General features: G+C 43.2%; 2 protein-coding genes across 3 annotated transcripts; one reads left to right on the top strand and one right to left on the bottom strand.

Moving 5' to 3' along the window:
- Positions 1-468: 468 nt before the first annotated feature.
- Positions 469-17,784, top strand: LOC121540193 (myocilin). Its single transcript, XM_041848876.2, has 5 exons — positions 469-1,340; positions 11,277-11,342; positions 15,183-15,284; positions 16,308-16,519; positions 16,699-17,784. Exons 1-5 carry the CDS (start codon positions 848-850, stop codon positions 17,269-17,271), a joined length of 1,446 nt encoding a protein of 481 aa, XP_041704810.1. The 5' UTR covers positions 469-847; the 3' UTR covers positions 17,272-17,784.
- Positions 17,785-19,567: 1,783 nt separating this feature from the next.
- On the bottom strand, positions 19,568-24,328 carry itpa (inosine triphosphatase (nucleoside triphosphate pyrophosphatase)). Of its 2 annotated transcripts, XM_041848528.1 has the most exons (9): positions 24,222-24,328; positions 22,925-22,982; positions 22,757-22,821; positions 22,573-22,646; positions 22,440-22,471; positions 22,087-22,199; positions 20,740-20,816; positions 20,393-20,544; positions 19,568-19,772 (listed from the first exon to the last, which is right to left on the bottom strand). In XM_041848528.1, exons 1-8 carry the CDS (start codon positions 24,282-24,284, stop codon positions 20,406-20,408), a joined length of 621 nt encoding a protein of 206 aa, XP_041704462.1. In that variant the 5' UTR covers positions 24,285-24,328; the 3' UTR covers positions 19,568-19,772; positions 20,393-20,405. The 2 variants fall into 2 exon arrangements, with proteins under 2 accessions (XP_041704462.1, XP_041704461.1); XM_041848527.1 differs by lacking the exon at positions 19,568-19,772 and having other exon boundaries at positions 19,854-20,544.
- Positions 24,329-25,221: the final 893 nt, after the last annotated feature.

The following is a 25,221-nucleotide window of genomic DNA, read 5'->3' as shown; positions in this document are numbered from 1 at the left end:
ATAGAAACATCAAGAGATTTCAAAAGGATGAGGGCAAAGGAAACTGAGAGCCACCCTCTCCTTGCTTACCCTCTTTGCACATGCACACGCACACACACCCATGCATGCATGCACACATCAGCAAGCACGTGCAAACACAAATACATACAAACACTCCTAGGGCGCTGGAATGTTTTTGTTGTTGAGACAATCCCCAAAACACACAGTATCTAACCCCTCCCATCTCTCCTGCCATTTCTTCCTCCCTTTTTCTCTTTCCTCTCCTCCCTCCCTCCCTGGCCCCCTCTCACCTCTCCTCTCTTTTCTCTCCTCGCTCCCTCCCTCCCTCCCTCCCTGGCCCCCTCTCACCTCTCCTCTCTTTCCTCTCCTCGCTCCCTCCCTCCCTTCCTCCCTGGCCCCCTTTCACCTCTCCTCTCTTTCCTCTACCTCCTTCCCTCCCTCCCAAATGGTATAAATATCCCTGAGCTGTTAGAGGGACTCAGAGACCTGAGGACCCTGACCTGAGAAACAAACAAACCAGAACAGAGAGAAGAGAGAGAGTTACAGACAGGCAGACAGCAAGACAACAGACAGACTAATCCGAGAATAAGAACAAGAATCTGCAGTAACACGTTAGGGAAATAAAGTAAGATAAAGAACAATAAGAAATAAGGAGAAAGAGGAAAATTGGGCCAGAACTAAGTGAAGTGATAGAAGGGCAATTACAACAGCAAGACAGAGAAAGAAGAGCTGAAACACAGAGTGAAATAGGAGAGACATTGACGAGACAGAGTGCGACAGACCAGAAGAACCGTGTCTAGTCTACATCCGTGTGTAGCCCACTTGTGTGGTTGTGTTTGTATCCACCATGTGGCTGCTGCTTAATGTTTGTGTGTTCTGTCTGCTGCAATGTGGTGAGGGGCAGGACCGTGCCACTCTCTGGAGGGGAAACGACCGTAGCGGGCATTGCCAGTACACCTTCACCGTGCCCAGCCCCAGCGAGACCAGCTGCCCCCCTACAGCCTCCGGAGGACCAGAGATGGAGGGGCTCAAGGCTAGACTCAGCCTGCTGGAGGTATTGGTGGCCAGGCTGACTGGAGGGAAGACAGGGGGTCCTGGGCTTGGGGCTGGGGCTGGGTCCCAGGCTGGTCTGAAAGAGGCTCTGACTCAGGCCATGGGAGAGAGGAGCCTGCTGCAGGGAGAGAAGGAGCGTCTGGAGAGAGATGTGGAGGGGCTTCAGAGGAGGGTGGAGGAGATGAAGAGAGAGACGGAGAGACTGAAGAGCAGACCCTGCTACCCGCAACCCCCTTTGGTGCCACCCAGCGTCCCACTACAGGACAGTGGTCTGCGACCTGCCGGAGGTGAGTAACAACATCTCTGTCTGTTCTCTCCTACTGGGGACAGAAAGTTCATGTGATTCCTGATTGAGACGTACACCACTTATAGACAGACTGTGTTGTAAATGGCATGTGGAAGTGTTCTCCAGTCCCGCTCGGAGACATACACTACCGGTCAAAAGTTTTAGAACACCTACTCATTCAAGGGTTTTTCTTTATTTTTACTATTTTCTACATTGTAGAATAATAGTGAAGACATCAAAACTATGAAATAACACATATTTAATCATGTAGTAACCAAAAAAGTGTTAAACAAATCAAAGTATATTTCATATTTGAGATTCTTCAAATAGCCACCCTTTGCCTTGATGACAGCTTTGCACACTCTTGGCATTCTCTCAACCAGCTTCACCTGGAATGCTTTTCCAACAGTCTTGAAGGAGTTCTCACATATGCTGAGCACTTGTTGGCTGCTTTTCCTTCACTCTGTGGTCCGACTCATCCCAAACCATTTCAATTTGGTTGAGGTCGGGGGATTGTGGAGGCCAGGTCATCTGATGCAGCACTCCATCACTCTCGTTCTTGGTAAAATAGCCCTTACACAGCCTGGAGGTGTGTTGGGTCATTGTCCTGTTGAAAAACAAATGATAGTCCCACTAAGCCCAAACCAGATGGGATGGCGTATCGCTGCAGAATGCTGTGGTAGCCATGCTGGTTAAGTATGCCTTGAATTCTAAATAAACCACTGACAGTGTCACCAACAATGCACCCCCACACCATAACACCTCCTCCTCCATGCTTTATGGTGGGAAATACACATGCGGAGATCATCCGTTCACCCACACCGCGTCTCACAAAGACACGGCGGTTTGAACCAAAAATCTCCAATTTGGACTCCAGACCAAAGGACAAATTTCCACCGGTCTAATGTCCATTGCTCATGTTTCTTGGCCCAAGCAAGTCTCTTCTTCTTATTGGTGTCCTTTAGTAGTGGTTTCTTTGCAGCAATTCGACCATGATGGCCTGATTCACGCAGTCTCCTCTGAACAGTTGATGTTGAGATGTGTCTGTTACTTGAACTCTGTGAAGCATTAATTTGGGCTGCAATTTATGAGGCTGGTAACTCTAATGAACTTATCCTCTGCAGCAGAGGTAACTCTGGGTCTTCCATTCCAGTGGTGGTCCTCATGAGAGCCAGTTTCATCATAGCGCTTGATGGTTTATGCGACTGCACTTGAAGAAACTTTCAAAGTTCTTGAAATGTTCCGTATTGACTGACCTTCATGTCTTAAAGTAATGATGGACTGTCATTTCTCTTTGCTTATTTGAGCTGTTCTTGCCATAATATGGACTTGGTCTTTTACCAAATAGGGCTATCTTCTGTATACCCCCCCCCACCTTGTCACAACACAACTGATAGGCTCAAACGCATTAAGAAGGAAAGATATTCCACAAATTAACTTTTAACAAAGAACACCTGTTAATTGAAATGCATTCCAGGTGACTACCTCATGAAGCTGGTTGAGAGAATGCCAAGAGAGTGCAAAGGTGTCATCAAGGCAAAGGGTGGCTATTTGAAGAATCTCAAGTATAAAATATATTTTGATTTGTTTAACACTTTTTTGTTTACTACATGTTTCCATATGTGTTATTTAATAGTTTTGATGTCTTCACTATTATTCTACAATGTAGAAAATAGTAAAAATAAAGAAAAACCCTTGAATGAGTAGGTGTTCTAAAACTTTTGACCAGTAGTGTATGTTTGCTGTACATCAAGTGTCTTGTGGTTTTGTAGGAGAGTCAGGAGATTCTGAGTTAACTGTAAGTGCTGAGTAAAAATGTGACACACACACTCAACGATGAGGCTCTTTCCTGTAACATAGAGGATTCCACAGAACTGTTTGTGTGCATATGGGTGGGTGGGTGTGTTCGTGTGCATGTCTGTGTTTGGGCAACACAAGGAGGCCGAAGTAGTGTCAGGTTTCTCAGCTATCTGTTTGTTTTAAGGAGCGGAGGGAGGGAGAAGGTTCTAGAGAAGAGACAAGCGAGATGTTAGAGTCCCACATCCATCTTACCTTAGGGCTTTGATGACGTTTGACTCAGACCATCAAGGGTGTTTGTGTGGGGAGGGGAGGTGGAGGGGAGGGGGGATTTATGTTGTCTCGTAAAGCTGACGTTGCCCACCACCACCACCGTAAATCCTCCTTCCCCAACTCCCCATCCACTACCTCCCTATCCCATTATCCCCTATCCCCTATCCCATTATCCCCTATCCCCTATCCCATTATCCCCTATCCCCTATCCCATTATCCCCTATCCCCTATCCCATTATTCCAGTGCTGCCCTTCTACACTCTAAACCTAAAAAGAAGTTCATTATTTCCCTGCATGGCTCTGTGGCATCTGGTTTGATCCTCATGTTAGCATTTGCAGGCTAAAACATAGAGAGGATTGTTCCACCTCAAAAAGCACAAGAACAAGGATTTCGACACCCACCATTTTAGATTGTTAAGAAATTATCTCTGATTTGGACCAAACTTCTTCCTACAAATGAGTAAGACATGAGGAATCCCAACAAAATGGTCAAAAGCCACCCACGGAACCCCCCACCACATGCCAATTCCACCCCAACAACCAGTATACAGTATCAGTTTTCTATGTTTGAGTATGGAGCTGTGGCTTGGAGTATTGCTTCTCCATACTTAGTCATGTATTCACTTTGAAATAGGTGATTTTTTCCCCCCCTGTTTTATTTACCATAAATTAGCGTGAAAGTACCAGGTTTTCACCACTAGATACCTCTGTGCTTGCTATACCACCACACTCTTTTATCAAATTTGCTGGTCTCTTTAAATAGATCACATTCAGAGAGGAGGAAACACATGAAAAAGGGAAGTAAAACCGTGTGTGTATGTGTGTGTGCGCATGGTCGTGTGTGTTTGTGTGTGTGTGGGTGTGCGGTCGCGTGTGTGTGTGCTCACACGAGTGTGGTGAGGCTTGGTAAAGGGGTCCTTTGCGGGTGGGTTCCTGGTTTTAACAGCCAAACGCTTAACAAACACACCATAAATCCCCTCTTGTCCTCAGCAGATAGAGCTCAGGTTTACTAGACCAGTTCAAATACGGTTGGCTCTGTACTGCGTAACATCAAAACAGGCCATGTTAATACAGGCCATGCTTTAATGTCTCCCTTTATTGTTTAACTCAATGGAACTTCCTGGTTAAACAGTGGTTAGAAAGGGCTGGTAGGTCAGAATCAGGCATCTAGAAGATGAGGTTGTTTCTGATGGTCAACCATGTGAACATTGTGCCTCCACAATGACGTTGGTTTGATGCCACTCATATTGTTTCTGGAAACCTCTGTATTTAGTGTTTATTAGGTTCCCCAACTAGCTGCCAAGGCAGCAGCTACTCTTCCTGGGGTCCAAACAGGAGACAACATAACAAATAAAACACATAATGTACATAAATATACATAGCACTAAATGTACATTACACTTTAGCCATTCAGTAGACTCTCCCATCCAGAGCGATCCACAGCTAGTGTATTCTTCTTAAGATAGCCAGGCGAGACAACCACATATCACAGGTGTATCCCAACCACGTATCACATACATAATATAATTCAATGCAAAATGCAATACAAAATGCATAAAAATGTCTGTGTCTCTCTTCACAGTCCCCGTCATGCAATAAGGTGTTCTTCTATCTGGTTTTTGAATCTGGTTTTATTGCTGGCTTGAGTTACCTTGGGTGGCAGAGAGTTCCATTTAGTCATGGCTCTATTTAATACTGTGTGTTTCCCAGCCTTTGTTCTTGACCTGGGGACTGTGAAGAGACCTCTGGTTGCATGTCTTGTGTGATACCGATGAGTGTCTGAACTAAGTGCCAACTGCTTGAACAGACAGTTCGGTAACTTCAACACCTTGCACAAAGACCAATAGTGATGCAGTCAATCTCTCCTCAACTTTGAGCCAGGAGAGATTGACATGCATGTCATTGACATTCGCCCTCAGTGTACATCTACAGTGGGGGAAAAAAGTATTTAGTCAGCCACCAATTGTGCAAGTTCTCCCACTTAAAAAGATGAGAGAGGCCTGTAATTTTCATCATAGGTACACGTCAACTATGACAGACAAAATGAGAAAAGAAAATCCAGAAAATCACATTGTAGGATTTTTTATGAATTTATTTGCAAATAATGGTGGAAAATAAGTATTTGGTCACCTACAAACAAGCAAGATTTCTGGCTCTCACAGACCTGTAACTTCTTCTTTAAGAGGCTCCTCTGTCCTCCACTTGTTGCCTGTATTAATGGCACCTGTTTGAACTTGTTATCAGTATAAAAGACACCTGTCCACAACCTCAAACAGTCACACTCCAATCTCCACTATGGCCAAGACCAAAGAGCTGTCAAAGGACACCAGAAACAAAATTGTAGACCTGCACCAGGCTGGGAAGACTGAATCTGCAATAGGTAAGCAGCTTGGTTTGAAGAAATCAACTGTGGGAGCAATTATTAGGAAATGGAAGACATACAAGACCACTGATAATCTCCCTCGATCTGGGGCTCCACGCAAGATCTCACCCCGTGGGGTCAAAATGATCACAAGAACGGTGAGTAAAAATCCCAGAACCACACGGGGGACCTAGTGAATGACCTGCAGAGAGCTGGGACCAAAGTAACAAAGCCTACCATCAGTAACACACTACGCCGCCAGGGACTCAAATCCTGCAGTGGCAGACGTGTCCCCCTGCTTAAGCCAGTACATGTCCAGGCCCGTCTGAAGTTTGCTAGAGTGCATTTGGATGATCCAGAAGAGGATTGGGAGAATGTCATATGGTCAGATGAAACCAAAATAGAACTTTTTGGTAAAAACTCAACTCGTCGTGTTTGGAGGACAAAGAATGCTGAGTTGCATCCAAAGAACACCATACCTACTGTGAAGCATGGGGGGTGGAAACATCATGCTTTGGGGCTGTTTTTCTGCAAAGGGACCAGGACGACTGATCCGTGTAAAGGAAAGAATGAATGGGGCCATGTATCGTGAGAGTTTGAGTGAAAACCTCCTTCCATCAGCAAGGGCATTGAAGATGAAACGTGGCTGGGTCTTTCAGCATGACAATGATCCCAAACACACCGCCCGGGCAACGAAGGAGTGGCTTCGTAAGAAGCATTTCAAGGTCCTGGAGTGGCCTAGCCAGTCTCCAGATCTCAACCCCATAGAAAATCTTTGGAGGGGAGTTGAAAGTCTGTGTTGCCCAGCGACAGCCCCAAAACATCACTGCTCTAGAGGAGATCTACATGGAGGAATGGGCCAAAATACCAGCAACAGTGTGTGAAAACCTTGTGAAGACTTACAGAAAACGTTTGACCTGTGTCATTGCCAACAAAGGGTATATAACAAAGTATTGAGAAACTTTTGTTATTGACCAAATACTTATTTTCCACCATAATTTGCAAATAAATTCATTAAAAATCCTACAATGTGACTTTCTGGAAAAAAAATTCTCATTTTGTCTGTCATAGTTGACGTGTACCTATGATGAAAATTACAGGCCTCTCTCATCTTTTTAAGTGGGAGAACTTGCACAATTGGTGGCTGACTAAATACTTTTTTCCCCCACTGTAAGTGCAATACATGCTGCTCTGTTTTGGACCAACTGCAATTTGCCTATGTCCTTCTTTGCCGCACCTGACCACACAACTGGACAGTAGTTCAGGTGCGACAAAACTAGGGCCTGTAAGACATGTCTGGTTGACTGAGATATCAAGAAAGCACAGCAAAGCCTTATCATGTACAGACCTCTTCCCATTTTCGTAACCATTGAGTCTATAGGTTTTGACCATGAAATGCTTGCTATCTAGGGTGACACCCAGCAGTTTAGTCTCTTCAACTTGCTCAATAACAGATCAATATGAGGTTTAGGGTTGAGTGAGTGAGTGAGTGACTCATCCAAAAAATGATATTTTTCGTTTTTTATGTATTTAACACCAGCCTATTGCTAGTTACCCATTCTCAAACTGATTGGAGTTCTATGTTAAGGGTGTCAGTTATTTATTTTACTGTTGTAGCCGACGTGTATACTGTTGAGTCGTCAGCGTGCATGGACACACAGGCTTTATTCAAGGTCAGGTCATTAGTAAACACAGAAAACAATAATGGTCCAAGCCGGCTGCCCTGCGGTATACCACATTGAACATTCAACTTCCATTAAAGAAAACCCTCTGTGTTCTATTGGATAGGTAACTGTCCATCCATGATAAGGCAGAGGATGTTAATCCATACACCTATGTTTTTTCAGTAATATGTTATGATCAATGATGTCAAAGGCTGCACTGAAGTCTAACAAAACAGCTCCCACAATCTCCTTATTATCAATTTCTTTCATCCAATCATCAGTCATTTGTGTCAGTGCCGAGCATGTTGTGTGCCCTTCCCTATAAGCATGCTGAAAGTCTGTTGTTAATTTGTTTTCTGTAAAATAACATTGTATTTGGACTAACACATTTTTTTCCAAAAGTTTGCTAAGCACCGGTAACAGGCTGATAGGTCTGCTGTTTGAACTATTAAAGGGTGCTTTGCTATTTTTGGGCAGCGGAATGACATTTGCCTCCCTTCAGGCCTGAGGGTACACTCCGTCTTCTAGGCCTAGATTGAAGATTTGGCAAATAGGAGTCGCAATGTATTCCGCTACCAACCTCAGTAATTTACCATCCAGGTTGTCGGTTCCAGGTGGTTTTTATAGATAGTAGTTCATTTTTCACCTCTTCCACACTAACTTTGCAGAATTCAAAGCTACAGTGTGTGTCTTTCATTATTTGGTCTGTTATGAATGAATATGAAGGCTCAGCATTTGTTGTTTGCATGTCATGCCTAAATTTGCTAATCTTGTCAACAAAAAAGTTATTAAAGTGGTTGGCAATATCAAAGGGTTTTGTTATGAATGAGCCATCAACCTCAATGAACGATGGAGCTGAGTTAGCTTTTCTGCCTAGAATTTCATTTAAGGTACTCCAGAGCTTTTTACTATCATTCTTTATATCATTTATCTTTGTTCCATAGTATAGTTTCTTCTTTTTGTTTAGTTTAGTTACGTTTAGTTACTGACTCATTCCCACCTAGATATATTCTGTTACGTAAGTTTTCTAATGGCTTATGAAAAGGCACTGTTGTTGTAGAATAAATGCTATCAACAGCAGCCAAGCCAAGAGACCCATGGTGAGTATGACTGCATCCAAGAACAACAGCTCTGCTACACAGCAACATGAAGGTGGACTGTGCTGAGAGATTGAGACTGAGTGAGACCTTCAGCCAAATATGAGCCTTTTATCTCCTCTCAGCTCTAATAACTCTAATAGCACAGGGTTAGAAGGCTTGATTGGGCCATGCTCAGGGAGCATGGGTATGAGTGTTCATATGTTTTGGTGTTTCAGTCTGGAAGGACTTGCTGGGGTCTTGATGTTCTGCCGGATTTGCCCTTATATCCATCTCACTCACTCACACACTCACACTCACACTCACACTCACACTCACACACACACACACACACACACACACACACACACACACACACACACACACACACACACACACACACACACACACACACACACACAGAGAGAGAGAAAAACTGCTTCTATTTCAAGGCCATTCACTTGCACATTAGAGTCTGCTGCCTACATACATAGATTAGAAATCACTGGCCACTTTATTAAATGGAACACTAGTCACTTTAATAATGTTTACATATCTTGCATTACTCATCTCATATGTATATACTGTATTCTATACTATTCTACTGTCTACTGTATCTATGCCACTCTGACATTGCTCGTCCATATATTTATATATTCTTAATTCCATTGCTTTACTTAGATTTGTGTGTATTGGGTATATGTTGTAAGATATTACTTGTTAGATATACTAGAAACAGAAGCATTTCGCTACACCCGCAATAACATCTGCTAAACACGTGTATGTGACCAATACGATTTGATTTGATTTGACACACATAAACAATTTGCACTTGTTTATCTGAGATGATTAATGACCTTGCCCCCTGGGAACACTTTTGTAATTCAGGGAAGCGAGACTCTTCCCCTCACCCTCCCTCACCCCTCCTCACCCCACCACCCTCCTCTCCCCATACCCTTCCACCCAGAAAGCATCCATTGACCCAGGTCATACAAAACATGAACAGAAGCAAACGAAAATGACCATTCTTATTGTGCACGTTCAGGCAGTACTTCCTCCATTTCAAAACTCCTTTCTTCCATTTTATGCCTGTTAAACTTGACTCTGGTATCCCACCCTTCACACCCCACACCTCTCCTCCTCCTTCTCCCCCAGCTTTACCCCAAACTCACCCCTTCTCCCCACATGAAAAAATACTACTATAGAATACTAAAATACTTACTATAGAATTCTATAGTAAACTGTAGTATACTGTAGAATACTGTACTACACACTGTAGTATCCCTCGGTCATGTGTAGTACTTACTATAGAATGTTGTAGTATACTGTAGAACAGGGTTTCCCAAACTCGGGTGCACGTTTTGGTTTTTGCCCTAGCACTACACAGCTGATTCAAATAATCAAAGCTTGATGATGAGTTGGTTAAAACCCAAAACGGGAAACCCTGCTGTAGAATACTATAGTAAATACTAAAGTATTATCCACAAAAAAACACTACAGTCCGCAAAAACACGCCACTTTTTAAAGTATAGTAAATACTACTTCATTAAATGTGCATGTACTCTTCCATGCCCCTCCCACATTTCGCAATTTGTGCCACCCATAAGTGAGAAACCTACATGACAAGTATAGACCATACATGGTGTTCCCTACAGGTTATAGAAAACAGCAGAAGCTCTGAACTATCCGTTCAGACCCCAGTCTTACCTACCTACAGGTTTTGGAAAATGTGCAGTAGTTTTGTATTTCTCCTGTAGGTTTCCTGAAGGAGAAAGCCTCCACTTCTGTGTCAAAGATAATTAAACAAAAACACTATAGTAAATACTACAATAATGTCCGCAAAGACACTACAGTAAATATTACATTATACTACAGTCTGCAAAAACAGTACAGTAACTACTACAGTATACTACAATCCGCAAAAACACTACATTCATTATTATAGTATAATCTACAGTTTTCTTTTAATATGGTATTTATACTTAACTGTAAATACTACAGTATACTACAGTGAAAACTACAGTAAAGTCTGCAAAAACGAATACTATAGTATATATACCATAGTATACTATAGTATTTTTTCATGTGGGTCTTCATCAAAAGAGGAAATCAACATTAGTTTCCAGATGCTAAGATTAACATGTTCTGCGTCATTATGGCTCATTAGGAGCCTGTAAACTCTTCACACACACGCATTGCATAATTATGAGGCTGTAAACACGTTAACACGTTAGCATCCTTCACTGTTATAGACCGAGTCACTGCTGCTGTTTATCAACACTCTCAACTGTAATGGTTCTCTGGGGGGCTGAAGGGAGGGGGTAGGGTATGGAGCAGAGGGGAGGGGGAGTGAGGGGTGAGGCTTGGGGGAATTGTTGAGGTTGTTCCAGTTGAACTAAACTGGTATGAGGAATGGCTAACTGTGGTAGCAAGGCAGGTCGGGGGCTTCAAGACTAAAGGTTGCGTGTGTGTGTGTGTGTGTGTGTGTGTGTGTGTGTGTTCAACAGTCCGGCAGACTCCACAGCAGCTGGGAATCCACTCTGGAGTGTTTGTTTCCTCCTCTTACATTCCCTGCTGTCAGTAGTGCTGCCAGAGACCCCCTCACCACTCCCAACACACACACAGATACCCCATGGCTTGCTGGTGTAGGCTGCTCTTGGCTCGATGGTCACTGCATGGTCAGGGTTGGTGCTGTCAGTCAGTGTGTCCATTGTACTGTGATGTTAAAAAGTGTGCGTGATACTAAATCCATTATGTGTTTGCAGGTGCTGGTGTTCTCTCTCACCTGGTATCCAGACCTGGAAGACAAGGGGACACTGGCAGTTTGAGAGGTAAGCTTGTAATATGTAATGTAATATGCCATTTAGCAGACGCTTTTAACCAAAGCGACTTACAGTCATGCGTGCATACATTTTTACGTATGGGTGGTCCCGGGGATCGAACCCACTACCCTGGCATTACAAGCGCCATGCTCTACCAATTGAGCTACAGAGGACCACAGCTTCTGTGGTACCACTGAGTATGTGTTTGCATGTGTGTGTACAAATCTTATTTCAAAAGAATGAATAAAGTGAACCAATAATTCAGAATAAAAACTTTATTCACAAAGATCCCAGTTTTACAACAAAATGAGTATAATAAAAAAATAGGCCATAAAATAGATTTAAAATAAAAGTAGACCAGTTAGGCCATGAAGTCATTTCAACGTCTAGTTTTGGTTGAGTTGTCAACAAATGTGAATTCAACGTGAAATCAACAAAAAATGTCACCATGTTATTAGATTTAGGTTAAAAGTTGGGTGAAAAAAATACGAAATTCCCTTACGTTGATGACTTTTTGCAAATCCAATCACTTTTCCTCATTGATTCAACGTCACCACGTATAGTTATTTTGTTGAAATGACGTGGAAACAACGTTGATTCAACCAGTTTTTGTCCAGTGGGCAGTATCCAGTCCAGTGTCATGGACGGATGTGCAAGGAAGTGTTCAGTCTGCTCATGAGGGTTGTTGTGTTGCAGTCATCACACCTGCAGCTGGAATGTGTAGGCATTGCGTCACAGGTAATCCATTAGGGGTAGATTGTGGTAGTCCTCCACAAGCCGCTTTACCTTCTCCAAGCTACTGCAGACTCTCTGGTGGTGGTAGGTTGCCAGCGAGGTACTGCTCCAGTTGAGGTTCAGTCAGAGCCTGTTGCTGTCGCAGGGCATCGATGAACTCCAAAACCGTGGGGTGTGTGGCACCAGCAAATGCCCCGAAGGCCCGACGCCAGTCCTTCACTTCCTTATTGACCTCCACAAAGTCTTGCTGCTTGACAGCATCGTAGTAGTTCCACATTTCGGAAATAAACAAATGCCGGTGCTCTTTTGGTGAAGATTGCTCAAAATGATCTCCAGTGCCCAATGTATGTCCCTCAAAGTGGCTCACAATTTTGCGCAGCTCCCGGTCCTCAGAGGATGTGGGGAATATCAGCTCCTCCAGATCTTCATAGCATCTCTCTACATCAGAGGGTGGGATGAACGCGAGTGCAGGGAGCATCTTGAGGTGGAGAGGGAAATTGGTGTCGCTGCGGTACCTTGATGCCAGCTGGCTTGGCACAAATTCATATTCAATATACCGTCAACATTTCTGGCTCAGATGGAAGAAGAAACACTGAATGTGGACCTCTAGAAACACTGACTTCAAGGCATTCACAGCTACTGGCTTGAAGTCAGTCAAGATGGAGTCTGGTTTCATCTCAGGCCTCGGCCTCCTCAGTGCCTCCAACCAGTGTGGGGAGTAGTGAACTACTTCTAATTCAACTAGTAATTGAACTACATTTTGCAGTGGCTGGGTGGTAGTTTACCTAATTTTAAATCTTGGTGGTGCTTTCAGTAGTGAATTACTTTTTTGCCATGTGGTGTTATAGCTAACTACTGGAACTACACACTCATTTCTTTGTAAAAATAAAATAAAATATGTGTGAAGTAGGCAAGAATTTCCTTTATCTTTCTGCATCAGACCTGCCTAATTCTCACTTGAAACTTAGTTTCAGACATAAGATGAATTGCATGTTCAACTCGACATTGCTGTCATTTTGAAAATGAACCCTTAATACAACATCAGTAGTATACTAATTGTTGATGCTTACCCCAGACAAAAATATAGGCTACTGGAATCACGGTCGACTGTCACAGCCCCGAAAATGGTGTACAACTGCCGTAACAAAGGTGGGGCCGCTTTGAACGATCCATCTACACTGACCTACAAAGGCAAAGTGCAGTAAATACGAATTTGGTCAAAAATCTTTGATTTAATATTATAATAAGGTATATTATCTGATTAATGTGGTATTTCGTTTTCTGACACAAGAACAAGCCAGTCGATTAGAATATATAATGAATCACCAGAAATTGCTGTTTGTCTAGATATTTTGCATTTTTTTTACGTACAGTAGTTACTGCACTTTGCCTTTGTAGGGCAGTACACACCAGGACACAGACTGGCACAGGAAATCCAGGTTACGTGTCGTTGTGAAGATGAGAAACCTGTCTTGTCCTGGTCCTCTGTCATGCTGGAGGAATAGCTCTCCACCCGCCGTACCCTGGTAGCTCTCAGGGATGAGCAGGTTGTAGAGGGTCGGTACAGGGGCACCTGGTTGTTCAGTAGGTCCTCCTGTTCTAAAGGGCTTACTCAGGCAAAAAAAAATAATCACAACCACCGAATGGACATTCACACGTCTGGGTCTCCAGTCCCTCCTTCATCACCAGCCAATCTTCCACAATCTCCAATCCATCCATGGCATGGTTGTGTTGTCCCGCTATCTTTGTGACGCGCCCAGCAGTGAGGGTGATGCAACCTTTAGACTTGTACAGATCATAACCAGTCAGTGCTCTTCCAGAACTGCTTATTTGCGGTAAAGCCATCCTCTCTGTAAATGTAGCCATTATGCACCAGGACAATGTTCCATGGCTTGTTGGGGCCAGCATCAGCAATATCGTAGTTCCATTGTAGCTCCTTCTTGGTGACCTCCTCAAAAATAAATGAATGTTGAGGGAGGGCACAGTGCTCTATTTCGACAGAATCCTGGGATTATTAGCATACCAACAATCTGCAAATTAAACTGATGGATTAGGCCCCCCCAAATTGTTGGCAGGTTCTGCAGTTCCTGTGTCCTGGCACAATCAAAGAGGGTCATTATTGGAGAATCGTTTAGCAGCAGATATTTGCATTCAACTGTTTAGTGCCCGATCAGATGCGCCAGAGCCCATTCAGTTGGCATTATGTGCCCATACCGGTGGACATATAGCTTGGTCACATAATGAAAACAAAATTAGCATGTGCAAACTATTAGGTACAGCTCATTTGCATGTACTGATCATCTGCACACACACAGTTACAGTTGCATAGTTCCTTTAATCATGACTGTATTGTTTTGTTACAATCACTTGCAATGAGTATACTTTTTTCATGAGCAACGACCAAACTAGGCTGGTTGTTTGAGATGTAAGTCAAGTTAGTCTTCTAATGAAAATCACAAAATGTAGGCATATGCCTATCTTTCTAATCATAGTCTTGATAATCATGAGAAAAACACATTCAGAATGTGTAGCCTAATACAAACATTAAAAAAACACATCCACTCACAATCTCTACATTGTGTTGGGGCGATGTGTGTTAGTGCTGGACTGGAACTAAAGCCTGCACAGTTCCCACTCTGAAGCTCTCTCTAGGTCCAGGGTTGGAGAGCACTGCAATTGACGATTGATTAATTGATGGAGGCAGAACTCGACACCTCAAAGCCCGTGTCTCAATCAGAGCTTCTCAACATTGTATCACTGGTTGTTTTCTGACTTCTCTCTTTCTCTCTCATCTATCTATCTATCTATCTATCTATCTATCTATCTATCTATCTATCTATCTATCTATCTATCTATCTATCTATCTATCTATCTATCTATCTATCTATCTATCTATCTATCTATCTCTCTCTCTCTCTCTCTCTCTCTCTCTCTCTCTCTCTCTCTCTCTCTCTCTCTCTCTCTCTCTCTCTCTCTCTCTCTCTGTCTCTGTCTCTGTCTCTGTCTCTGTCTCTGTCTCTGTCTCTGTCTCTGTCTCTGTCTCTGTCTCTGTCTCTGTCTCTGTCTCTGTCTCTCTTTCTCTCGCTCTGTCACTCTCTCTCCTCCCCCTTCTAGACCCAGCATGGCAGTACGGTGGTAATGCAGGGTTCCAGGAGTTGAAGGCTGAGGTGACTGAGGTTCCTGCTCCTAGTACTGAGGACCAAGAGGACAGCACAGGTGAGACACACACCTGGACATATCAAATAGTTAATTAACCTGATGCGGTCCCAACAGTCCCAATACTATTACACAGTAACCCCCTCTCCACCCCTGCACAGCTAATCATGCAAACACAACACTTCCCCTGCTGACAGCCCCAAAACAAATACTGCTATTAATACACAGGCAAGTCGGGCAAGAATAACACTGAATACCAGATCAATGCCAGGGCAAATACCAACACCAGAACATGAGGGACTGCATGTGTTTGTATATGTTTAGTGCCTGACAGGGAGTGATCCACTGAAGCTCTACTGAAGATACTGAGTGGCATAACATTACCTCCATCATACATGTTTACCTCTGCACATTTCCGTTGCAGTTTCTGTCACATCTAGAAAAACCCTGAAACATTGACAAAAGAAACATGCTGAGATTGTTTGTGCTGGAGTTATTCATATCATTGAGGACTGTGCCTGTATATAATTATATAACCCCCCACCCTTACACACACCCCTCTGTCGTGAATATCCTAAAGGTATTTTAGGAAGAGGTAAATATACAGCAGCCTGATCATTTTCCCAGTGAGAGCCTTGAAGTGGTGGAGGATTCCTTCCTGTATCTGATTACTCTCAGCTCAGATGCTCTTCTACTAACTCGGTACCACACACACTCTCATAGGGCTTGTTAATTAGCAGAGATGTCAAACCGTTGTAGACCTGCTATCTGTCTCCATTATGAGAAATTATCATCTCTCAGATCTTTCAGCAGCCATGACCTCTTCCCTCCATACCCCTATCCAAAAACATGATTTACTACAGATCTCTACACACACCTCTCTCCTCTGTCTATTTCTCTTCCAGGGTGCATCTCAATAGTATAAAATAGCATCTTCACCCCTGACATCTAACAACCCTGTCCCTATAACTACCCACACCCTCTCTACCCATCTCTCTTTTCATCTCTCTAACTGCCCTCTCTCTCTCCCCACCCCCCCTCCTCTCTCCCTCCCACCCCCCCCTCCCCCCTCCTCTCTCCCAGGCTGTGGGGAGTTGATATCAATAGGTGAGCCAGTGTCCCATCGTAAGGCTGACAGTATAGCTGGTAAGTATGGGGTGTGGATGCAGGACCCGGAGGCTGTGGTGCCCTACGGAGGGAAGATGGTGTGGCGCATCAATACAGTGGGGTCAGAGGTCAGACAGCTGTTTGGTTACGAGGACATGGACCAGCTCTCTAAAGGCTTCCCCTCAAAGGTGGGTGACTGGACTGACTGGTATGGGATAGACCTATAGGCTAACCTTAACCATAGATCTAGGATCAGATTGCCTTACCCCTAACCAACCCACCTTAACCATTAAAGGATGATAACATATTGTTGTATAATGTAAAGTGTGACCATTGACCAGACTGAATTATCATTATTTATTACAAGGTGTTGCTGTTGCCAGAGCCAGTGGAGAGTACAGGAGCGACTCTGTACCGCGGCTCTCTGTACTACCAGCGCCGCCGCAGCCGCACCCTGCTGAGGTACGACCTGGCGTCTGAGAGCATCGCCGCCCGCCGAGACCTTCCCCACGCCGGCTTCCACGGCCAGTTCCCCTACTCCTGGGGCGGCTACACCGACGTGGATCTGGGGGTGGACGAACAGGGCCTGTGGGCCATCTACAGCACCAACAAGGCTAAAGGAGCCATTGTGGTGTCCCAGCTGGACCCACACAGCCTGGAGGTGAAGAGGAGCTGGGAGACCAGCATCAGGAAGAACAGCGTGGCTAACGCCTTCGTCATCTGTGGCCGTCTCTACACAGTTGCCAGCTACACGGCTCCTAACACCACCATCAACTTTATGTTCGACACAGCTACTGGCCAGGGGAAGCAGGTGGCGCTACCCTTCAGGAATAAGTACCGCTACAACAGCATGGTGGACTACAACCCTGCCCAAAGGAAGCTGCACGCCTGGGACAACTTCCACATTGTCTCCTACGACGTCAGGCTGGGCCACCAGTAGAGGAACTCACCACAAAAAAATGACTTTCTCTTGTCTGTCCTACAAGGACTGACAGCTTTAGAGCAGTTAGTGTGGTAGTCAGTGGTTAGAATGCTATTATTCACCACCTTCATCAATGCGTAGGTCTAGTAGTTACCAAAACTGGCCACAGCAGTGATTGAGATGAAGCTTTTTCAAGCAAATTGTGTTATGAATGAAACCCCCTGCAGGTATCTTGTTTCAGTGGGAAGGCTTTTGCTGTGGCACGGTCCACAAACATGTTTATAGAGGAATTATTTTTCTACTGTTTGGTCGTCAGAGTTCTGCTTTTATTGTGTTTTGATGTGGTGTTGAAAGGGAGGTGGGGGGCAAAGGATAAATAATAAAGTCTACTTCTTGCATACTGTATCATTGGTCATCATACAAACTGTAGTGTGTATAAAACTCATTCTGACCTGTGCATTGTACACCATTATTACATTATGTACAAATTCATACAAAGGTCTAATAAAGGTTATCTATTCTAAATAACAATGACTTGTTTGTTTTTGTGTAAAATCAATGACTTCTAGTAGGCACGCATGACATTATGTCGCTTTGGATAAAAGTGTCTGCTAAATGGCATATATATATATATATATATATATATATATATATATATATATATATATATACAGTCAAAAGTTTGGACACACCTACTCATTCAAGGGCTTTTCTTTATTTTTACATTGTAGAATAATAGTGAAGACATCACAACTATGAAATAACACATATAGAATCATGTAGTAACCATAAAAGTGTTAAACAAATCAAAATATATTTGATATTTGATGTTCTTCAAATAGCCACCCTTTGTCTTGATGACAGCTTTGCACACTCTTGACATTCTCTCAACCAGCTTCACCTGGAATGCTTTTTCAACAGTCTTGAAGGAGTTCCCACATATGCTGAGCACTTGTTGGCTGCTTTTCCTTCACTCTGCGGTCTGACTCATCCCAAACCATCTCAATTGAGTTGAGGTCAGGGGACTGTGGAGGCCAGGTCATCTGATGCAGCACTCCATCACTCTCCTTCTTGGTAAAATAACCCTTAGACAGCCTGGAGGTGTGTTGGGTCATTGTCCTGTTGAAAAACAAATGATAGTCCCACTAAGCCCAAACCAGATGGGATGGCGTATAGGTGCAGAATGCTGTGGTAGCCATGCTGGTTAAGTGTGCCTTGAAGCACCCCCTCACCATAACACCTCCTCTTCCATGCTTTACGGTGGGAACTACACATGCAGAGATAATCCGTTCACCCACACCGCGTCTCACAAAGACAGCGGTTTGAACCAAAAATCTCATATTTGGACTCCAGACCAAAGGACAGATTTCCACCAGTCTAATGTCCATTGCTCATGTTTCTTCGCCCAATCAAGTCTCTTCTTATTGGTGTCCTTTAGTAGTGGTTTCTTTGCAGCAATTCGACCATGAAGGCCTGATTCACGCAGTCTCCTCTGAACAGTTGATGTTGAGATGTGTCTGTTACTTGAACTCTGTGAAGCATTTATTTTGGCTGCAATTTATGAGGCTGGTAACTCTAATGAACTTATCCTCTGCAGCAGAGGTAACTCTGGGTCTTCCTTTTCTGTGGCGGTCCTCATGAGTGCCAGTTTCATCATAGCGCTTGATGGTTTTTGCGACTGCACTTGAAGAAACGTTCAGTTATTGACATTTTCCGTATTGACTGACATTCATGTCTTCAAGTAATGATGGACTGTCGTTTCTCTTTGCTTATTTGAGCTGTTCTTGCCATGATATGGACTTGGTCTTTTACCAAATAGGGCTATCTTCTGTATACCCCCCCTACCTTGTCACAAAACAACTGATTGGCTCAAACGCATTAAGAAGGAAATAAATTCCACAAATTCACTTTTAAGAAGGCACACCTGTTAATTTAAATGCATTCCAGGTGACTATTTCATGAAACTGGTTGAGAGAATGCCAAGAGTGTACAAACCTGTCATCAAGGCAAAGGGTGGCTATTTGAAGAATCTCAAATATAAAATATATTTTGATTTGTTTAACACATTTTTGGTTACTACACGATTCCATATGGGTTATTTAATAGTTTTTGATGTCTTCACTATTATTCTACAATGTAAAAATAAAGAAAAACCCTTGAATGAGTAGGTGTGTCCAAACTTTTGACTGTATATATATATATATATATATATATATATATATGCCATTTAGCAGACACTTTTATCCAAAGCGACTTAATGTAATGCGTGCCTACTAGAAGTCATTGATTTTACACAAAAACTAACAAGTCATTGTTATTTAGAATAGATAACCTTTATTAGACCTTTGTATGAATTTGTACATAGACTGACATTGACTGATTTTAATGGAGGTGCAGGTTGACTTGTTAGTTTAGTTGTTTTCGCCATCAGCTGCATTCATGAGTGTTTGTCCAGACATCCACTCCTGAGACCTTTGCTGGAGAGGGGGGAGTGGGGGGTATGTGATAAGGGCAAAAGACTAAGAGAGGGGGAGTGAAAATGTGACAAACAGGAGAGAAAACATTGAGTTACTACTTTAAAAAGAGATCAAACTCAGAAAGACAGAATATTTACGCTTTATTATGCACTCCTCTTGGGGCACTACACACACTCACAGAACCCGCCTCTAACAAATCACAAATACAGCAGTCTTGGTTTGGGGACTACACTTTAGAAAGCAGAAAGTCTTGAACTAGAACCACATTTTGGTGCATAAAACCCACATAATCCTGATTTGATGAGCTCTCTCAGTTTGAGAAAAGCAGATTCAATGTTCAACACAAGCGACTTGACTCTGAACAAAGAATCAACCAAATCCTTATTATTTGAGAAGGTAAAACATTTTTTTCTTTAAGACAAATTATGGAGGACGGAGTGTGGTCCAAATCATTGGCAGATGAGGTTCGAACTTGCTGACCAGTGTGGAACTGTCTAATCTGCACAAGTTTGTCCCTGTCTGATTGGTTAGCTCAGTCTCAACTGTTTGTTGAGCGATTGGTCAGAGTAGGTAGAAGTTGCCCCTAACCACTGATAAAGAGTCAGATAGGTTTTGTATCCCCCTGATGGTTAAGGTTAAGAATGGGGGTAGGGTGATCTGACCCTAGATCAGTGGTTAGTCGTTGTGTTTCTTCTTCTTGGCGTCTGGTGTGCCTTTGTCATTGGCCTGAGAGGATAAGTGTTCGGACATGGCTGCCAGGGCTCGGTACCGATGGGAAATTGTGTTCTTCACCTCCTTAGGTAGCTCAGCATAACTACAGGGACCAGGGAGAGAATGAGAGAAGCAACAATCAATGAGCTGGCAATAATCACTTTCATTGGTTTTCTTCATACTGATGTTGTCAATCCATAAAATAGACATCTACTGCCCCCTAGAGGTATAGTAGGAGAGTAATAAAGTGTGATACATAAACACAGACTCCTGCTAGTAAAATAAAAGTCCTGCTTACGTTTTGTCAAATCCGTCTGGCTGGAAACAGGGGTCCCATCCAAAGTCTCTTGGGCCTCTAGGCTCTACAATGTGCCCCTAAACAGTTAGGGAAAAAATATATGTTTATCAAAGCAAGCATGCAGAGTGAGTGTGGCTCAGTTGTAAAGCATGGTGCTTGTAATGCCAGGGTGGTGGGATCGATTCCCACAGGGACCAGTACAAAGAATTACGAAAAAGTATGCAGTCACTACTGTAAGTCACTCTGGGTAACGTCAGTAAGACCAATGAGCTGATCGTGGACTGATTCCCCCTCAAGGAAGTTGAAATGGTTTGGCATGGGCTCTCAAATCCTCAAAAAAAGTATACAACTGCACCATTAAGAGCATCCTGACTGGCTGCATCACTGCTTGGTATGGCAACAGCACCGCCCACGATCACATGGTGCTACAGAGGGTGGTGCGGACAGCCCAGTACATCCGAGCTCCCTGCCATCCAGGACCTCTATATCAGGCGGTGAGAAAGGAAGGGTCGGAAAATTGTTGAAGACTCCAGCCACCCAATCCATAGACTGTTCTCTCTGCTTCCGCATGGCAAGCGGTACCGGTGCATCAAGTCTGGCACCAACAGACTCCTGAACAGCGTCTAGCCATAAGACTGCTGAATAGCTAACAGAGTGGCTACACAGACTAGTTGACCTTTGTATTTTATTTTTACACTGTCAATCTGCACACTCACAGGACTCTACACACTCACGCACACTGACACTCCAACACACACATAACATGCACACACATTTATACTGATGCTACATACACACACTCGCATACAATCATAATTTACACTGCTGCTACTCTGTTTATCATATATCCTGATGCCTAGGCACCTTACCCCTATACTGCCCTATAAAAGGCAAAACGCAGTAACTACGAATTTGGTCAAAAATCTTTCATCTGTTGTAATGGCAAGGTATATTATCATTTAATGTGGTATTTAGTTTTCCTGACACAAGAACAAGCCAGTTGATCAGAATATACCATAGAGTATCAGAAATTGCTGTCTGTCTAGACAGAAAAATACTTTGAAGTCAGATTTTGGAGTAAAATAAATGACGTAGTTACTGCGTTTTGCCTTTGTAGGGCAGTGTACATATCTACCTCTATCACTCCAGTATCCCCGCACATTGTAAGTATGGTATTGGAACTGACTCGGTATATAGCTTCTTACTTTCTTCTTATTTCTATTTATCGTTTTTTTTGTGCTACATTGATATTGATTACTGCATTGTTGGGTTTGGAGCTTGCAAGAAAGGCATTTCACTGTACTTGTGCACGTTACATTAAAACTAAATTTGAAACTATATTCTGACCTCAGTTATCCCTCTGAAGAGTTGTACAGGCTCCTCTTTCCCTGGACAGAAGGCAAAGGTACACAGAGCCCAGGCTGACTTATCTTCAAACCCAGCCAACATCTTATACAGACCTGGAAAGCAGGAGAGAGGGTTACACACACTCAACCACAGGAGGTTGGTGGCACCTTAATTGGGGAGGACGGGCTCGTGGTAATAGCTGGAATGGTATCAAATACATCAAACACATAGTTTGATGCCATTCCATTAGCTCCGTTCCAGCCATTTTTATGAGCCGTCCTCCCCTCAGAACCCTCCACTGCACTCAAACATTACATTTAAGTAACTGTACTCATTAATGAGTCATCATTTACCTTCAGGCCTAAGTTTATCCAGGAACCATTTTCTACACACACACAAAAAAAAGGACACATTTTCAATAAATGATTTGTCATATTAGAGCATCCGATCACAGGCTCTACAGAGAGGTTATAGAGGCCTACTCACATGTAGGGTCCTGGTAGACCTCCCAATGCTCTGAAACACAGGCATGTGTCCTCCACTATGACTGGCCCATCAACCTGAGAGAATAGACACAGACAGACCAGGTCAGATGAGCATTTATACACATATCACTTATCCAGACCTTATTACAACAGCACACAGAAAAGAACAGTCCACAATGACACACCTGTTTTGCTGCTTCCTTACACTTCTGTATAGAGATCTCGTCTGGTTCCCCCTGGTATTCAGGCACTGAGAAAGATGGACAGTAATTTAGTCCCACATGAAGACATAACAGAGATGTATTGATTAGGTATACATCTATCTCGTCATTCCATTGAGAAAGTTAACTCACAGTCAATCTTCTTGGACACTAGTTTGTAGGGAAACTTGTCCCCCAAGATCTGAATCACCTGGTTAGACAAAGAACAGCAGTCTTTTATGATGGCATGAACTTGTGAGTTGGTCTGCAGTGTTATGTATAAGGCAGGGATGGGCAACTGGCGGGCCCGCTGCCCCCCGCAGATCAATTCCCCCCTTCAAAAAGTTTTTTTTTTTTATGAACCCAGTTGGGGTCTCAACTTACTGCTTAGAGTTAGAATAGTGCAATCTAAAAATGTGATTGTGCATCAGCAGTTTTACTCTTGTTATGTCAGTCACTCAATTAGCCCATGTCCGTGAAAATATTTTAGATTGGTAAGTTAGTTTAGCAGCCAGCTATCTAAACTTGTAGTAATCATGGTCGAATTACAGACCCAGGGGCCTTCATTGATTTTGTTAGTCACTTTCACTCAGATATCATATTAAAAACATTTTAGTCATTTAGCAGACGCTCTTATCCAGAGCGACTTACAGTTAGTGAGTGCATACATTTTTCATACTGCCCCCCCATGGGAATCGAACCCACAACCCTGGCATTGCAAGTGCCATGCTCTACCAACTGAGCTACAGGAGGCCTGCAAAAATATTTTTTTAAATATATATTTTTTAAATATTAAAAACGGCTAACATTTATATCCACCCTATGGCAGAATGTGTACAATTGCGGGAAATTAGCTGTAAAACTGCACATTTTTCTCTCCGTCCCATGGCGAAATGAGTAGAATTGCAGGAGACATGCTTTAAAACTGCTACATTTTCTCTAGGCCCTGTGGAAAAATGTGTAGAATTGCAGGAAATTAACGGTAAAATAACGCTAAATTGTTTTGCTCGCAAAGTGGGGATGGGTGCCCCCCAACAACATTTTGCGTTGGGCCCCCAAAAGGCTAGGGCTTGGATGTGGGTACGCAGACCCGCAAGCCATGAGGAGTTCAGGTTTTTTTGTGGCCCCCATTCCCATCAAAGTTGCCCATCCCTGGTGTAAGGCTTGGATGCCACCTGCTGGTATGGTGCTTTACTGTTAAACATGCAAGACTCCTGTAACCCAGTTCATGTGCACAAGCCATTGACATAGCGATTAATGATATATCAAAACATTTGATCTCTGCAGGTGTAATCTAAAATTTGGCCACCACCGCATTTCCCGCTGTCAGACATTCCATTCCTTCAGGAGTCGGCTGGAGCCTCTAATAAACGGCTCACTTTGGAACGTTTAAATGTTAATCCAGGTTCATTTCTACAGAGGATAATACATATTCTGAAACATTTCCCACCTCTTCTAGTTTCTTTGCGTTTCCAGTCACGAAGACAACAGATCTCCCCGCTGGGACAGCCATGCTGAAGCCTCTTGATGTCTGGAAGATAATGACTGACAGACCAGAACTCGCCGCAACTCAAAGACATCCGAAAATTGCATCAGCCAATGACAGGCCACTGCCAAGAATCTCAGCAAATCAGCGTAAGGCTAAGAACTCCGCCTATTCAGCGCTATCCAATCGGAATGTTGTTGTGTAGAGCTGGGAATAATGTCCGGGTGAACAAACCATGTGGGGAAGAAGGGGATTTAAAATGCAACCATTTCTAGCTAGAGAACGGCATTTTTTTTGACAAATTGACAATACAACAATTGCTATCTATGCACTGTAACTTAGTAGGTTACCACTTATGATATCCTGCAAGTGACTGAATCTTAGCTAGCTTGTTCAAAGCTATTCGGAAGTTGCCTTACATATTAGTTTGTATACAAGTAGCCTACAGATATACACCAGGATACACCTAGCTAGCTAGTGAAGATTAGTGTTCTAACTCGCACTGCCGAGGAGTTCAGCTCTGCTGAGTACTTGGAACGCTTCTTCAAGAAGAGAAGGCTGGGGGTGTGAGGATGTGGAGTAGCTAGACAGCCCTGCACATAGAGTTGCACTCCAAGTGTGTTGTGTCTTATAGTAACTTTCCAGTGAAAATCGCACTTTTTAAAGGTTCATATTCTTTTAACTCATACCCAAATAATGTTGTTGACTCGTTCTATACTCAAATTTGTGGTCAAATCATAAGTGGAAGAAAAAAAAACACTTAAAAATCCCCATCTCAATTTGTATATCAAACAGACTGTTTCAAAATTGCTTGCTATTTCCTCATAGAGTATGATGTCATACTGTTTAGGAGGATGAGCTGGCCAATCAGCGGTCTACTCGCGTGAATATTTTTTTAAACCGGTATACGCCCATACCGTTCTGTTGTTGGGGTACACCATTCCAACACAGAAAATGTGCTTTT

This window comes from Coregonus clupeaformis, chromosome 26 (genome assembly GCF_020615455.1).
Source record: "Coregonus clupeaformis isolate EN_2021a chromosome 26, ASM2061545v1, whole genome shotgun sequence".
Classification (NCBI taxonomy): Eukaryota; Metazoa; Chordata; class Actinopteri; order Salmoniformes; family Salmonidae; genus Coregonus; species Coregonus clupeaformis.
Note: the sequence above shows the minus strand (reverse complement) of the source record. Positions and strands in the feature narration are given on the sequence as shown.

Excerpts from the sequence above, each read along its gene's own strand:
- LOC121540193 (XM_041848876.2), top strand. The coding sequence starts at position 848 with ATGTGGCTGCTGCTTAATGTTTGTGTGTTCTGTCTGCTGCAATGTGGT. Across the intron at positions 15,285-16,307 it reads GGACCAAGAGGACAGCACAG|GCTGTGGGGAGTTGATATCA; the intron begins GTGAGACACACA and ends CCTCTCTCCCAG. Across the intron at positions 16,520-16,698 it reads CTAAAGGCTTCCCCTCAAAG|GTGTTGCTGTTGCCAGAGCC; the intron begins GTGGGTGACTGG and ends ATTTATTACAAG.
- itpa (XM_041848528.1), bottom strand. The coding sequence starts at position 24,284 with ATGGCTGTCCCAGCGGGGAGATCTGTTGTCTTCGTGACTGGAAACGCA. Across the intron at positions 22,200-22,439 it reads GGATAAACTTAGGCCTGAAG|GTCTGTATAAGATGTTGGCT; the intron begins GTAAATGATGAC and ends CCTGCTTTCCAG. Across the intron at positions 20,545-20,739 it reads CCAGACGGATTTGACAAAAC|TTATGCTGAGCTACCTAAGG; the intron begins GTAAGCAGGACT and ends TGGTCCCTGTAG.